This window comes from Pseudonaja textilis, chromosome 4, assembly GCF_049901715.1.
Source record: "Pseudonaja textilis isolate UNSWEBS1 chromosome 4, rPseTex1.2, whole genome shotgun sequence".
NCBI classification, from domain to species: Eukaryota; Metazoa; Chordata; class Lepidosauria; order Squamata; family Elapidae; genus Pseudonaja; species Pseudonaja textilis.
The window spans coordinates 7,426,718-7,442,019 of NC_141993.1; the positions used below are offsets into that span (position 1 = coordinate 7,426,718).

At 45.5% G+C, this 15,302-nt stretch overlaps 1 protein-coding gene across 12 annotated transcripts in view; it reads left to right on the forward strand.

Moving 5' to 3' along the window:
- The first annotated feature begins 1,881 nt into the window (after positions 1-1,881).
- The window catches only part of KCNMA1 (potassium calcium-activated channel subfamily M alpha 1), a 504,709-nt gene continuing 491,288 nt past the window's right edge, over positions 1,882-15,302 (forward strand). For all 12 annotated transcript variants that reach the window (XM_087933804.1, XM_087933806.1, XM_087933813.1 and 9 more), the window contains exon 1: positions 1,882-3,041. In XM_087933804.1, coding sequence (XP_087789930.1) covers positions 2,682-3,041 — 360 coding nt within the window. In that variant the 5' untranslated portion in view covers positions 1,882-2,681. The remainder of the gene's footprint in view (positions 3,042-15,302) is intronic.

The following is a 15,302-nucleotide window of genomic DNA, read 5'->3' on the forward strand; positions in this document are numbered from 1 at the left end:
TATGCTGGAAAACTGGGTTAGGGTCTCTGATAGGACTGGATTTCCGGGTTTGGAGGTTTTGGGGGGTTACTTTTTGTGGGGGTCTTCTATTTAATAAAAACCTCTCTGAAACTGGTGGCAACAGATAGCAAACCAGAGATGTCAAAACATCAGGAGGCTGTGAATTCAATCCTAGGTAGAGGCTAATATTTGGAATAGAGTCTCCTGCTAAGCAGGGGGTTGAACTAGATGATCTCCAAGGTCCCTTCCAACTCTGTTACTCTGTGATAATCTCCTTGTGTTGGGGATTAAGCTTGAAAAAAACCCAGGATGAACTGGAAAAAAACAAACAAAAACCAAGGGAGATTCTGCGCCTTGGCATCCAGTCGTCACTTTGATGCCAGGGCAAATTTATCCCAGGATAAATGTGGGCTTCCCCCTAAATGAAAGTCCCCATGGTTTCATCCACTTCTCCCTCCCTCCCTCCCTCCCTCTCTTTCTCTCTCTTTCTTTCTTTCTCTCTCTCTTCTCTCTCTCTCTCTCTCTCTCTCTTCTCTTCCTTTCTTTCTTTCTCTCTCTCTTTCTCTCGTCGCGCCTTTCTCTTTCATCCCCAATCGGCGCCAGGGAGAGGATTAAGGGATTCTCCTCCCGCACACCTCCCCCCCGCCCCACTTTCTTCCAATTCGGTGCCAATTCTGAAACCAGGCGATCCACTCATCCGAACCGTTTCCTGGCGGGTCATCCGCTGGAAAAAAGGAAGGAAAAAAAAAAAAAAAACCACCGCCAGCCCCGACCGCAGCCTGCCTGCCTGCCTGCCTGCTCGCCTTCTCCCTCCTTCTCCTCCGCGGCCCCGCGAAGCACCTGTTTCTGCAACTCAGCGCTGCCAATTGCTGGCTCGCTGGCGCTCTCGCTCTCTTTGGCCCGCAACAACAACAACAACAACAACAACAACAACAACAACAACAACAAAACCACCGTGGGCTTTGCGGAGAGATTTCGAGATGGGTCAGAACGAGGAAGAGAAGGGGGAAGAAAAGGAGGAGGAGGAAGAGGGGGAAGAGGAAGAGGAGAAGGAAGAGGAAAGCGAGGAGGGAGAGGAAGAGGAGGAAGACGGGGATGGGGAGGAGGAGGAGGAAGAAGAGGACGAAGAAGAGGAGGGGGACAACTGAAGAGTCCCTGGTGTTCTCTGAGCGGGGTGATTTTCTCGCAGACATTTCATTACCTAACTAGGTAACATCTTCAGTGCTAGAAGGGAGCGGGGTTTGCAGAAAAAGAGGAGGAGAAGGAAAGGAAGAGGCAGGAGGAGGAGGAGGAGGAGGAGGAGGAAAGAGAAGAGGGCTCAGCCGAGCGCTAAACCGCCCCAGCGCTCGCCCCGCGTCTGTTTGTCACCGTCTCCCCGACCTCGCCGCTCCGACCCCCGGGAGCAGAGGGCAGGAGGGAAGAGACTGCCCAATGAGCGGCCAAGGGAGGCTGCGGTCGCGGGTGGCAGTGGGCACAAGCCTCGGGACCCCCCGTCCCCCGTCCCAACAAACACGCCGGACCTCGGGCCCTACGGTTAAGCAGGCCAGGAGTCCCCCGAGAGCCGCCGAGCGCGCAGCAGAGACGCTGGCAAAAACACCGGTGGAGCCGGCCTGGAAGACGATTCGCGGCAGCCGCGCGGCGGCGGCGGCGGGGGGGACGACACGGACGGACGACACACGCACATATATAAACACACACGCACACACACACGCACAGACACACACAAACACACGGCAGGAGTGAGTGACAGCCCGTGCGTCACGCCGTCCGCCAACCGGCAGACCCGCGCGGGGTTCTGAGCCCTCCCCCTCGCCTGCTGTGCGGCCCCCGCTTTGCCCCCTCCACTTTCTCTCTCTCTTCCCCCTCCTCCCAGAGCCTCTCCAAGCCGCTTTTCCCCCGCCGCCCTTTCGCCTCCTCCTCCTCCTCCTCCTCCTCCGCCCCGCAGACTTTGAGGACGCACCTGCCGGAGCCCGGCCGGCCTTTCCCTGCTGCTTCTTCTTCTTTTTCTTCTTTTTCTTCTTCTTCCTCCTCCTTCTCCTCCTCCTCCTTCCCTCCCTCCGCTCGGGGCCACCTGCGAAAGACGGCGCGCGCGCGCGCGGGCGCGGGCGCGACTGCTTGAGGCGAGACCGACCCTCCCCGTCTGCTTCAGCCGCCGCCTCCCTGAGGGGAAAAAAAAGGCGAAGCGAGTCGAGGCGGAGCAGCCACCCGGAGGTGGGGTGGGTAGCTGGGTAGCCGGGGGGTGAGCGCCTCGGGGCGGGAGAAGCCCCCCTCCACCCCAACCCTCGAAGGCGGCTGAGGCGGACCGGCCCCCCTCGCCCCCCGACGGACTGAGGGACGGACTGACGAGGAGGCGTGAGGCGGGGGTTGAGGGAGACACGGCAGAAGAGAGAGATGCGGGCCGGCTGAGGCGGCGGGCGCGCTTTCCTCCCCCTTTTGGCCCCTCCCGCTTTATTCGGGTGGGAGGGGCCGCGCGCGGGAGGGGAGGGAGGGGAGGGTGGGGTGGGGGGGCGAAAGGCAGGACGCTCCGGCGGCGGCGGCGGCAGCGGCAGCGGCGGCTGCGCTGGGTTGAGCGGCATCATGGCCGGGGATGGGCTTCGTAGCCGGGGCCGACGACGGCTCCGGCCCCGGCGAGAGCAGCTTCCCGGAGCGCCGGCGGCGCGCCCTGCTCGGTGCTGCTAGCCATGGCAAATGGCAGCGGCGGCGGCGGCGGCGGCGGAGGCGGCGGCGGCGGCGGTTCCAGCAGCAGCTACTACTCGGGCGGCGGAGGCGGCGGCGGCGGCGGCGGCAGCGGCAACATTAGGATGAGCAGCCCCGTCAGCGGCAGTCTGAACACGGCCTCGTCGTCGGCGCCCGCCCGGGCGCCCAACACTCTCATCATCCCCATCACCATGGAAGTGCCCTGCGACAGCGGGCAGCGCATGTGGTGGGCCTTCCTGGCTTCGTCCATGGTCACTTTCTTCGGGGGTCTCTTTATCATCCTGCTCTGGAGGACCCTCAAGTACCTGTGGACCGTCTGCTGCCACTGCGGGGGGAAGGAGAAGGTAAGCCGTCCCCCCTCCCCCTGTCCAGACCCCCTTCCCCCCCTCTCCTCCCCCGCCCCAGCGCAGCCCTTCCGAAACGGCGCCTCGAAACCCCAAGCGGACGAACCGGAGGGATATTTTGTAGCTTTGTAGAGTTTGGACAGGAGGGGCCCTTGGTGCTCTCTGAGATTGCTGGTTCTCTGGCAGACGTCTTGTGACCCAGCTAGGTAACCGCATCAGTGTTAAAAGGGAGTGAGAAGGGAGTGAGGTTTGCAGAGAGGAGGAGGAGGAGGAAGAGAAGAAGAAGGAGAAGGAGAAGGAGAAGGAGAAGGATTGTGGGGGACCTTGGTGCTGTCTGACCATAGTGATTCTCTGGCAGACGTCTCACGACCCAGCTAGGTAACCGCATCAGTGCCAGTGATGCCACTGACTAGTGCTGATGAATGTTACCTAGTTTGGGTAAGGAAACCTCTTGCAAGGAAACAAACAAGCTCTGACAGCGGGCCAAGGAGCCCTTTGTGGACAAACAGTTTGGAGAATAATTGTCTCCAAAGGTGCTTTTTCAAGAGGCAACTGGACTTTCTTGGTTTTTCTTTGAAGACGTTTCACTTCTCACCCAAGAAGCTTCTTCTGCTCTGACTGGATGGTGGGGAAATGGAAGGATTCTTCTTCAGTCAGAGCTGAGGAAGCTTCTTGGATGAGAAGCAAAATGTCTTCAAAAGAAAACCAAGGCAGTCCAGTTGCTTCTTGAAAAAAATGCACCTCTGGGAGAAACACAACCTGGAGGACTGAGAATCTCCACAGATGTATTGGAGAATAACCAGTCAGAGTTACTAATGGGCTTCTATCCATTAGCGAAACCAACTAATATGGGTAGTCCTTGATTTGCAACAGTTCATCGAGTGGCCAAAGTTACAGTGACACTGAATAAGGTGCCTTATCACCATTTTTCACACTTATGACCTTTGTAGCATCCTATGGTCATGTGGTCACAATTTGGACGCTTGGCAACTGATTCATATTTATGATGGTTGCGGTATCCTGGGGTGTGTGTGTGTGTCATCGCTTTTTGTGACCTTCTGACCTGCACAGTCAATGTGGCAGGCCAGAGTCACCTTGTTAACTCATTGAACAACTGCAGCGATTCACACAGTAACAACTGCAACAAGGAAGATCACAAAACGGGGCATAAAACTCCCTTAACAAATGTCTCCCCTAACAATTTTGGGCTCCATTGTGTTTGTAAGTCAAGGACTCACCTGTACGCTTACATTTTTCCATCCCATTTTACATGTTATAGAAAAATGGAAGAGCTTCTAAACATCTCAGAAGTAGATCATTTTTAGCACCCAGAGTCTTATTTAGTAAAAAACGTAATGTTGATACTTCAAAAGCGAAACAAATGTTACTGGTAATTGTTTGTTTTTTTAAAAATCACAATTGCTGTGTAAACCTTTAATTGCAACATGCTATCCAAGAAAGCAGGCAGAAGTTTTTGTAGGTTAAGATGCCTCGGTTCCTCGCTCCGCTTTCAGTGCCTTTATATTTCCTTCTGTTTTAGCTCAGGGCACCTTCCTCAAAGATCCTCTCCCCTCTTTTTTTTAAGGCTGAGTATTGCTCGCTCTGTCCGGTTGGGCTGAGTCCTTAATAAATCTGGGGGCTCGCTGGGTGGAGAAAAATGGGGCAGCCTTTGGAAGTGGGGTCACCAAACAGCGAGGATGAGCTTGCTTCCTTTTTGTCAGGCAGGTGAAAAACTTGGGAGATGTGAAATATATCCCAGATTGTCCCTTAGGATGGCGCTGAATGCTGTTCAACTTGCAAGGAAACACGAATAGAGGGGGGCAGTTGTGTAGCTGATCCTGAACATTGCTAATGTTTGCTGAGAAATAAGCTGGACTGTGTCAGAGACTTGGGTTATCTCCATGTATATTTGGTTGTTGATCGTTTGGAAGGGTTCAATGGCCCATATCATCCAAAGAATAGAATAGAATAGAATATGGAATATGGAATATGGAATATGGAATATGGAATATGAATAGAAGAGAAGAGAAGAGAAGAGAAGAGAAGAGAATGCAGAAGAGAATAGAAAAGAATGCAGAATAGAATAGAATAGAATAGAATAGAATAGAATAGAATAGAATAGAATAGAATAGAATAGAATAGAATAGAATAGAATAGAATTCTTTATTGGCCAAGTGTGATTGGACACACAAGGAATTTGTCTTGGTGCAAATGCTCTCAGTGTACATAAAAGAAAAGATACATTTGTCAAGAGTCAGGAATCATCAGGTACAACTTAATGATAGTCATAGGGTACAATAAGCAATCAAATCATACTAGGAAACAGTCAATATAAACCCTAAGGATACAAGCAACAAAGTTACAGTCATACAGTCACAAGTGGGAGGGGATGGGTGATAAGGAGTGATGAGAAGATTAATAATAAGAGTAATGCAGACTTAGTAAATAGTTTGACAGTGTTGAGGGAATTGTTTAGCAGAGTGATGGTGTTCGGGAAAAAACTGTCCTTATGTCTAGTTGTTTTGGTGTGCAATGCTCTATAGCGTCAGTTTGAGGGTGGGAGTTAAAACAGTTTATGTCCAGGATGTGAAGGGTCTGTAAATATTTTCACAGCCCTCTACCAAGTTCTATAGGACTTTGTGGTGTTAGAATTACAGCCTTAGTCCCAAATAAAATCCACTGGGCTGAGACAGATTTTCCTTCTTGCTGATCATTTTTCCACTTTTTCCAAAACCGCTGTGGTTGTTCACCTCTTTCTCCTGTGTCTCCATGAGACACGGTTCTTCTTTGGCTAGAGAAAGTTTAAGTGTTCTTTGTATTAAGCAACAAATTTGTCTATCTGGATTAAGCTGACTGTAGGTGGGTCCCTGAATGGAGCCTAGGTTACAGCCATCTGTGCAACCAACTCCTTTCCCTTCCTTGTTTGCCAGTGTCAATCTGAGGACACTGTGATCCTGAAAAGCCAGATTCCAAGGGAAGTTGTGTAAAATGGCAGTTGTGTAAGGACACACACATGGAGTTTTTCCTTTGAACGAAATGTTGAGGGTGAAGAATACATGATTGGGACGGGATTTTCTGTCTTGTCCATCAGTGTCTTCCACAATTAATTTGTCCTTGCTTTTACTCTATCAAACCTGCCTTGTCCCTCAGAGATTCATAGCCTGCAACAGAATGAATAATAAACAAATAGCACAACAAATAAATTAATACACTCAGCAGCCCTCCCCCAATTAATACAGACTACAAATAAGGATCTTCTAGTTCATTCAGACCAGCATAGAATTAAAAGGGTTGACTATAATTTGCAAGGAAAAGGAGAACTGCAAATGGTAACAACAGTTTCTATTTATGAAAGAGATACTTGAAAGATACAACATACAAAAACAATCCCAGCTAGTATTTTAAACATGGTATGTAACTCTTCTCCCTTAATATTTGGGTGTCCTTCAGGTAAAAAATTCAACTTTAGTTTACTTTTCACAGAAATGGGGATTTCTTCTATTGATACATTCCCCTCCTTTATTCTGACCCAGTTCCTTTTTTTCATTCCAAAGAAAGATTTGAATAAAACCTCCCTTCAGTTGATTAGACTTCAGATTGAAGCATTCAGCGAGATCTCTCTTTCCTGCCTGTAATCAGCTTTCGCTGAGACTGTAATTGTGGAAAGTTTTCAGAAGTGCTGGAAAAGCAAGCAAAATTTAGCTCGATAAAAGTGTTGCATTGATAAGTCTTGTTCAGATGCCTACTGAAAAATGACAGGGAAAAGAGAAAACCAAATAGATCCCCGACATCTGTCGAGGCCAACATTTCGAGCTTTTCAAGATTTCCCATGTTTCATTCAATCAATCCATAATCTTTATTTAGAATTGTAATGTTCTGAAAATATTTCCTGGGCAGAATTTATGTAAGGTGGTCTTCCAGTAGAGAAGCACCAGTAGAGAAATAAACAAGACTTCATTTGGGGTTTGGACTTGAAATGTGCTCATTGATTGACTTAATTTGGAGATGCTGAATCTTTGCACGTTTAATTTATAACCTTCTTCATCACTTTCAGTGGTGGTTATTATGGTGCATTTTATATCTGGAAATCTGTCTGGTTCTTCTTCTTTTGCAATATTTTGAAAAGGAGCTAATTCAGCTAGAATGATGAAGGGTTTGAAGTAATTCCAACAAGAAAAGTCTGGAATGCATGAGAGTCTTTAATTTTGAGAAGACCCTTTAATTTTGGGAGCAATTGAGAAGAGGAGTTGATTAATGTCTATAAAATCATAGGTTATATGGAGAAAGTGATCAAGGATCAAGTGTTTCTGAAGACTAGGATCCTAGGAAGCTGGCTAGAGAGAGTTTTAAAGTTGCAGGGGGAAAAAGGAAGTGTTTATATATGTGGCACATAAGTAACTATTACATTCATTACAAGGTACGGCAATGGAGGTTGACTTGGATAGATTTATATTGGGATTAAATATGTTCATGTAAACCAGGCCTTTCTAGAGTTATTAATGTTGAGAGTCAATGTTGGCTCTTGGTTAGAGTCACCATGTCCCCAGATGGCAGCTGCTGGCAAACAATGGTGGGAATGGGTATATTTCCTTCTCTTGATTTTGAGCATTCCAGAAACTTTTAGTTGGACATTGTGAGAAACAAAATAGTGGACTAAGGAGAGTCTTGCGCTGTGTGTCACTTAGTGATGATCTGGACAATTGTGCTGTAGGAAGGCAGACTGTCATCATCATCATCATCATCATCATCATTAATGCATTTTCTATTACCTACATTTCTTAGTGCTTAATAAACATCATGCTGTCTGGGTATTTAATTTGCTTAATAATACGGATTCCCTTTTTAATCTCCACTCCTTTTTTCCAACCACTGGCAAAATAAGTTCCATGCTTGATAATATTCTGTGCCTTCCTTCTGTCTGATTTTTCAATGTAAGTCTATCCATTTCTGCACAGTCTAATATCTTCTTAATTATCTTTTCACTTTGCAGTGTTTCTTCATCTGTCCAATATAGTGCTAGGATAATCCTTGCTGCTGTTAAAGCATGTAATGCTAAATACATACTTTTCTTATCAAATTTTTCTGATATCATCCCTAATAAAAACAGTTGAGGTTTAAAGTTTCCCTATTGTCTAAGGCAGAATGTCATTCTTGAGTCACTAAATGAATAACTCTAACCAACACGTTTAGTAAATTTCCGTGAAACTGAAGGATAGCCAAGGATGTCACACAAAATGTCCTTTCCTGGAAGTAAATGTGACTGAAAACACTGTGGGACCTAATTCCAAATAGACATACAGAAGGATGGTTAATTTTTCCTGGACCAGAGTATTTGTCCAGCAGTATTGATGATCCTGTTGATTTTAATAGGATTGAAGTGGCCTCTTCCTGTGAACAATGGGAGTGTCTGTTTCTTCCACAATACCTAAAGACTTTAGATCTCTTATTTCAATAAAGCAGGCCCATGTTCTCTAACCGTGCTTAGGTTAAGTCAAGTTGATCTTGATTCCAGATTTTTTTGGGGTGTGATGTAGAAGTGGTTTGCCACTGTTGACTTTTGTTATCACTGTTGACTTCTGTTGAGATTATTTTCACTTCCTAGTCCATCTTCAACTTTTTCTCTTACTGAAGTGCCTAACCTTATCTGGTTTCCTACCCAGACAAGGTAGAGAGCTGTCATTCATTTGTTGCATGTGTGTAGAAGCAAAACATTTCTGAATTGTGAACCAATGAGCCTGCTACTGTAGTTCATGCCCCATACTTCTCTTCTCCACTAGTTTTGGATTTCTGCTTTTCAAACTATAGAGGCAAAACCCCAGTCACTAATTACACGAGACTACCTTTGGTCAGTTGGGGGCGCTGGAAAGCTGACAGTCCCAGTTAGAGACCCAAGTGCCATGGGATGGGATGAACTCCCATTCTTTGCTGCAGCTCCTGCCAACCTAGCACTTCAAAAGCATGCACGTGTGAGTAGATAAATAGGTACTCTTTTGTTGGGAAGGTATCAGCATCCCGTGAGCCTTTGGCATATAGCCATGCTGGCCACATGACCATGGAAATTGTCTTCCAACCATGCACCGTACCCTAAAGCCAGCCATGACTGGGCAGGGAAACCTTTAATTTTACCTTTACCTAGTTCAATAAACTTACAAACTGTCGAAGTACATCACACCTGGTTTAGTTAAAAGAAAAACAGTATGCGAACAAATGTTTCGTGTTTTCCCAGTAAGATTTAGCTGGGATGACCCTTGAAAAAGAAAATACAACTTGTTTCCTAAGATACTCAGTTGCTAGGTTTCTTTTGATTTTGCTGATCATGTTCCTTATGCATTGATTATATTCTTCTAATTGGGATTATTTTACTTGGAGAGCAGGTGCACATGTGAGATCACTGCTTGAGGGGGTGAAATGAATCTTTTGTTTGTGACTACTTGCTTAGGAGGAACCTGGATGTGGCCCTGCAGATAAGAAGTACGATTTATCCTATGCTTTTCTTTCAGTGGGGTGGAGGGAGGGGGGAAGAAGGGACTGAGAACTCAATGTCCATTAGGGTTAGGGTTAGAACATGGAACATGTTGGGTTTAAACAAACACACCAAGGAATCAAAAAGAGACATTGTAAGAAGAATTATGTAGGTTTGGGAAGAGATAACAGGCTCAGCCCTTCTGGGAAATCCGTATGTTTTTAGTATGACTCTTTTTACATTCCCTGCTTCGCATCTGACCTGATGAAACAAGTTTAAAGAAGCCCAGCTCCTTACTAATTCTTTTCTGGTCGGTTGGTTGGACCTTAAACAGATAATGCTTCTCCGTGTATTTTGGATTCTTGAGGAAGACTTGTGGATGTCACTGGCAATTTACTCTCCCCCAAATGCTGTTTAATAGTGTTTATTCTACAGGCGTGCAGTGTGTTGGTTATCATTGCTTGGTGCTGATTTGGCCACACAGGAAGTGTATGGTTGTGGTTGCCATTCAGCCTTGCAGTCTAAAAAACACAAGCACTGAATACTTAATTTTTTTTATTTGCAAGGATGCTTTTTGGCCAAATGAAATATAGCGTTAATGCTCCCCGTGTGGCACCTAACAGGCAATCGACAATCCTTCAAAAGAGGCCAGCAGGTTGATATTTTCCCTTTGCCTTTTTTTTTTTTTTACCTTTTCAAGATTGTGAATGGAAGACTAGATTTGTTCCAGCTATTCCTGGCACAAAGATACACATAAAACACCAGCCTTTTAAATATATATGGTTGCTAGGCACTTGTCAGGATATGACATTCAGCAATTGGATGCGGAGATATGCCATCACCTAGCTTTCAATGTGGATTTTTTTTAAAAAAAATTGAAGTAAAGGGGAAAGATGATAGAAATAACACAGCAATGAAATATTGAGAGCATCCCCCAAATGATGAGATCTCTGAAGAAAGCTAAGCCACATTGAAATAACTGGGCACCGAATGGATTTCAAGGATATGGATTGCATTTGTGTATTTATTTCCCGTTCTCATTTTGGGGGTGGCTAAGTAAGAGGAAAGCCAAAGTTAAGATGACAGGCCCGTAGAGGCAAGGGCCTTTTTAAAGCAACGTTTTCCTTTGGGGAAACTGAAAAGATACCCAGCATAAACTGTGGGGAATTCTTCTGTGGGAATCCTTAAGAAAGTGGTTCAAATTTTCTTTCTCTTCCCCTACTATAATACAAGGTGGCTGGAGTGAGGCACCAGTCAGATTTTTAAGGGTGTGTGTGTGTGTGTGTGTGTGTATAGAGATAGATAGAGATAGAGATAGAGATATATACTCTCTCTCTTTCTCTCTCCCTCTCTCTCCTCCGTCCCTCCCCCCGTATTGTGGCAGAATCTGGGGCGGAGTCAAAGGAGGGATCAGCCTAGAATCCCTACATAGTCACAAAGTCCAACTTCCCTTGAATGCTGTTGACCTTTATCTAACTCCTTCAGCAAGTGCCGATTATTAGTTGGGAAGATTCCTATGTATAGACGTTTAGCTACAAATCAGCTTAATTGAACCTTTGCCTGTAGACCTGGTCTTTTGCGACTGACGCATATGCAGCAAAATCTGAAGGAAGTCTGAGGTCAGTCAGGGAGAAGCAAGATCAGATATAACCCTACAAAATGGAGCTGTGGTTCATTCATATCTCCATGGATTTTCTGAGGACATTGTTCCCGATAGCTGTTCTGGTCCAAAAGATGGAAGTTCTGGTTTGAGAGAGCCTCCCTGAATCACACTACAGTGATTCCCCTACAGACTAGGGCTGAGATGCTGAGAGTCCCTTAGTTTTCCTGTTCCTCTGTGGGGCCCCACCTAATTGTTTCCTGTTCCTATGTAAGAAAAGCATCCCATTGGCTGTCAGACTCCCAGGGGTGGGGGGGTCTTAGCTAACTTTGTAGGCTTTGTCTGGACCAAATTGGCTTCACCTGAGCACTGGCTGATGCAATCTTCCCAGGCCAGGGGGTGAGATGGGTAGAGGCCTTTGTTATGTAGAATACTCTGGCCCAGGCCTTAATGTCCTGCCCATTAATAAAGGTGGGGGTCACTTCTGCTTCTGAGGTGAGTTTCTACTTCTGAGTTTCTACTTCTCTTTTTCGGGGAAATATTCTGCCTTTTTAATATTTCCTAGGATATATCATTTTTCCAGGAGAGGGGTGGGCACTAACTTCCTACACTAGGAAGCCATTGGAAAGAGTAACTCCATGCTGTGATCACCACAAGGCATGATTACCACAAGGCATTCTCCATAGGGCTGCCTTTGAAGTAGACTCAGAAACTCTAATTGGTCTGGAATACAGTGACCAAACTGTTGGCTGGTGGAACTGGTTAATGAAGAATTACTGCTATTTTGTTGATCTGGCTGGCAACAGTCTGGGGGTCAATTCAGAGGGTGATTAATACTTATAAAGCTGTCTGGCAGAGCCCACAGAGCTACTTGCAAAGGTGGGATTCCATTCTCTAGAACAGTGGTTGCCAATCAGTGGGCCAGGGACCACTGGTGATCCATGAGAAAATTTTGGTGGTCCGCAGAGAAATGTCACCCCCAAAGCAATTAATCCAGGCTGCATGGGAACACAAGGCTGCGCCGCCCACATGGCCCAAGGGAACACAAGGTTTGTGTCACTTGCATTGTGAACAATATGAGGTAGTGAGGGGAGGGGAGAAAGAATGGAGGGGGAGGAACTTGCCCCACTTGCCCCACACGCCTGGCCTGGCCACCGGGCTGCTTCTTTCTGCTTCTTTCCTTTTCTGCTTTTGGCTGCACGCAAGGAAAGCAGTAAAAGTCTTTTTTTCTCTCCCCCAAACTCTGGCAGAAATGAGTCTTTGGGACCCTGCAAGGCCTGCTGCGCCAGCAAAGACTCATTTCTGGCAGAGTTTGGGGGAGAGAAAGAAAGACTTCTGCTGCTTCTGCTGCTTTCCTTGCATGAAGCCAAAAGTCTCTCTCTTTCTCTCTCTCCCCCTGAGAACGGAGCTGGAGATCCCAAATAAAGAATGATCGATCGGTAGGAAAACAGGGTGGGGAATTTTCCTGCAGACCTTTTTTGGGATTTTCCCAGGATCTCTGGTCCATGGGATTTAAAATTATGAGTTTGGTAGTCCCTGCGGTCCAAAAGGTTGGCAGCCTCCGCTCTAGAACCCTTTTCTTTGGAGGATTATTTAATCCTGGCATCCTTCTAATGCTGACAGACCCCAAATAAAGTCATCAGTGAGCCTTTAGTCCCTTAGTAACGTGGTAGGCAGCCACACAGCTTATCACTGATTGTTATGTTTATGTTGTTATGTTTGTGGTGTGCCTCTCAGAGTTTAAAAAGATTGGAGAGGCCTGTAAAAAGGTAGAAATAAACAAAGCCATCTATCCGTCTTTCTCAGAGCTTTCAATTTTGCCATGACTGTTTCTGGCGTGTGTCGTAAATGATCTCAGAATAAATGTAAAATGAAGCATCCGGCCTATTCCATAATAAAGGGCGCAGATTTCATTTGATCAGTGTTTTAATATGTTAATGCCTTTGTTGGAGAGAAAATGTTCTAATCCAGTCAGATGTGTAGAACAGGAATTCCTGCTGGATGTTTCCCAGATAGTAAAAATGAAAACCATATTCATACTAATCATTCACAAGATGAATGTACCAGATGAGCGCACCAAAATCCTAGTTCTACTAAAGATGCTCAGTGTAGGGATAATCTTGGTTGACCAGCTTGTTTTGGTAGCCTGCAATGTTGGGTAAACTCAGCTAGCTTGGTACAGTTTTCTTCATACTCTACATAAATGACCTCTGTGATCATATTAAGAGCAACTGCATTCTCTTCGCTGATGATGTAAAGCTATTCAACACCACAGACAATACTGCTACCCTCCAAAAAGACCTTGACTATGTGTTATGTCTCACCTGTATCCACAGGTGAGAATCCAAAGTTCCAGAGTTCAAATATTCAAGCAAAACAAAACCAGACCCCAAAGAGTTAACTTCTTCTGTTTTCACAGTCCTTGGCAGTCTTCCTGGAATCTGTCTGGCAAGTCTGAACTGTCCATAAATCACGACGGCCCCTTCAAACGTATTCTTCCGAATCCAAAAAGCACTTTGCTCCAAGCAAAGATTGAGAGCCAGCACGCCTCCGTAAATCCCCTGGATGGGCATGTCAGTCTCTCTAATTAATGCCTGGCTTGACGTCTCCTTTCAGATTGTGATTGACGTTTCAATCTTCTTCTAGTCCTAGCATCAAGCCAACATCCGTCAGTCTCTTCCTCACTCGAAGCCTCTGGCTCATTCTGTGGATCAGCTGCTGACATCCGAGGCATGAATGAAGTAGAAGGTTCTGGAGAAGACTGTCTCTCCAACACTCTCTCATCCTCCTGGCGCACATCTGTGTCCTCTGATACCTCAGACTCCACATTCAGAGCAGGCTCAAACCTTCCATCTTCAGAGGCATCAGAATCAAAACTCCCAGCAGGGTCAATCCTTCCAGTCACAACAACTATGTATCAGAATGGTCAAACAAATGGCAACTTCAAATTTCAACAAATAAATGCTCTGTCCTACATATTGGCAAAAAAAATCAGAAAATAAAATACAGGCTGAATAGTCAAGACCTTGTTGATGATCCAAACTCTGTCAAGGATCTTGGAGTACTCATCTCTAATGATCTAAGTGCTAGAGCCCATTGTAACTACATAGCCAAAAAGGCATTAAGAGTTGTTAACCTAATCTTACGTAGCTTTTTCTCTGGTAATATCACACTATTAACTAGAGCATACAAAATGTTTGCTAGACCAATATTTGAATACAGTTCATCAGTCTGGAACCCACATTACGTATCTGATATTAACACAGTTGAGAAAGTCCAGAAATATTTCACAAGAAGAGTTTTCCACTCCTCTACTCGTTGCAGAATACCTTATGCCACCAGACTTGAAATTCTAGACCTTGAAAACCTAGAACTATGCTGCCTTCGGTCCGATCTAAGTATAGTATATAAAATCATACATTGCAATGTCCTACCTGTCAATGAATACTTCAGCTTCAACCATATCAATACAAGAGCAAACAATAGATACAAACTCAAGGTAAACTGCACCAAACTTGATTGCAGGAAATAAGACTTCAACAACAGAGTGGTCAATGTCTGGAATACTCTACCTGACTCTGTGGTTTCTTCCCCAAACCCCCAAACCTTTAACCTTAGACTGTCTACTATTGACCTCACCCCTTTCCTAAGAGGTCTGTAGGGGGTGTGGATAAAGCGCACCAACGTGCCTACTGTCCCTGCCCTATTGTTTCTTTTATCTTTCTTATATGTATCCATATATTCATAGCTATGTTTTTACTTATACCTATTATCTTGTAAGCAATTGGCAAACCAAATAAAATAAAAATAAAAAAAGTTTATCATTCGGCTAAGCCCAATTCAGTTAAGTGTATTGTAAAGATGTTCCTTATTTTTGTTTACTTGCTTTCAACATAACACAGATAGCAACTGAAGTTGCCCCTTGGCTGTCTGGTTGCTTAACCATCACGGATTTGTTGTCACTGAACTGTCCTCATCTATCTGAGTTTTATTAATTTTTTAAATTCTCCTTTCTGCTGCTGAGCCATAGTAGTTTCTGACTTATGTCAACATTACCTAACATTGGTTGATGCACCATTTTTTCCCCTCTCTTTTCTTCTTCCTGGTGGTCTCATCTACTTATCCTTGAGAAATCGGCTCTTTTTGTCTTGCTCCGATGTCATGGAAGAAGAAGAAGAAAGAAGGAGGGAGGGAGAAA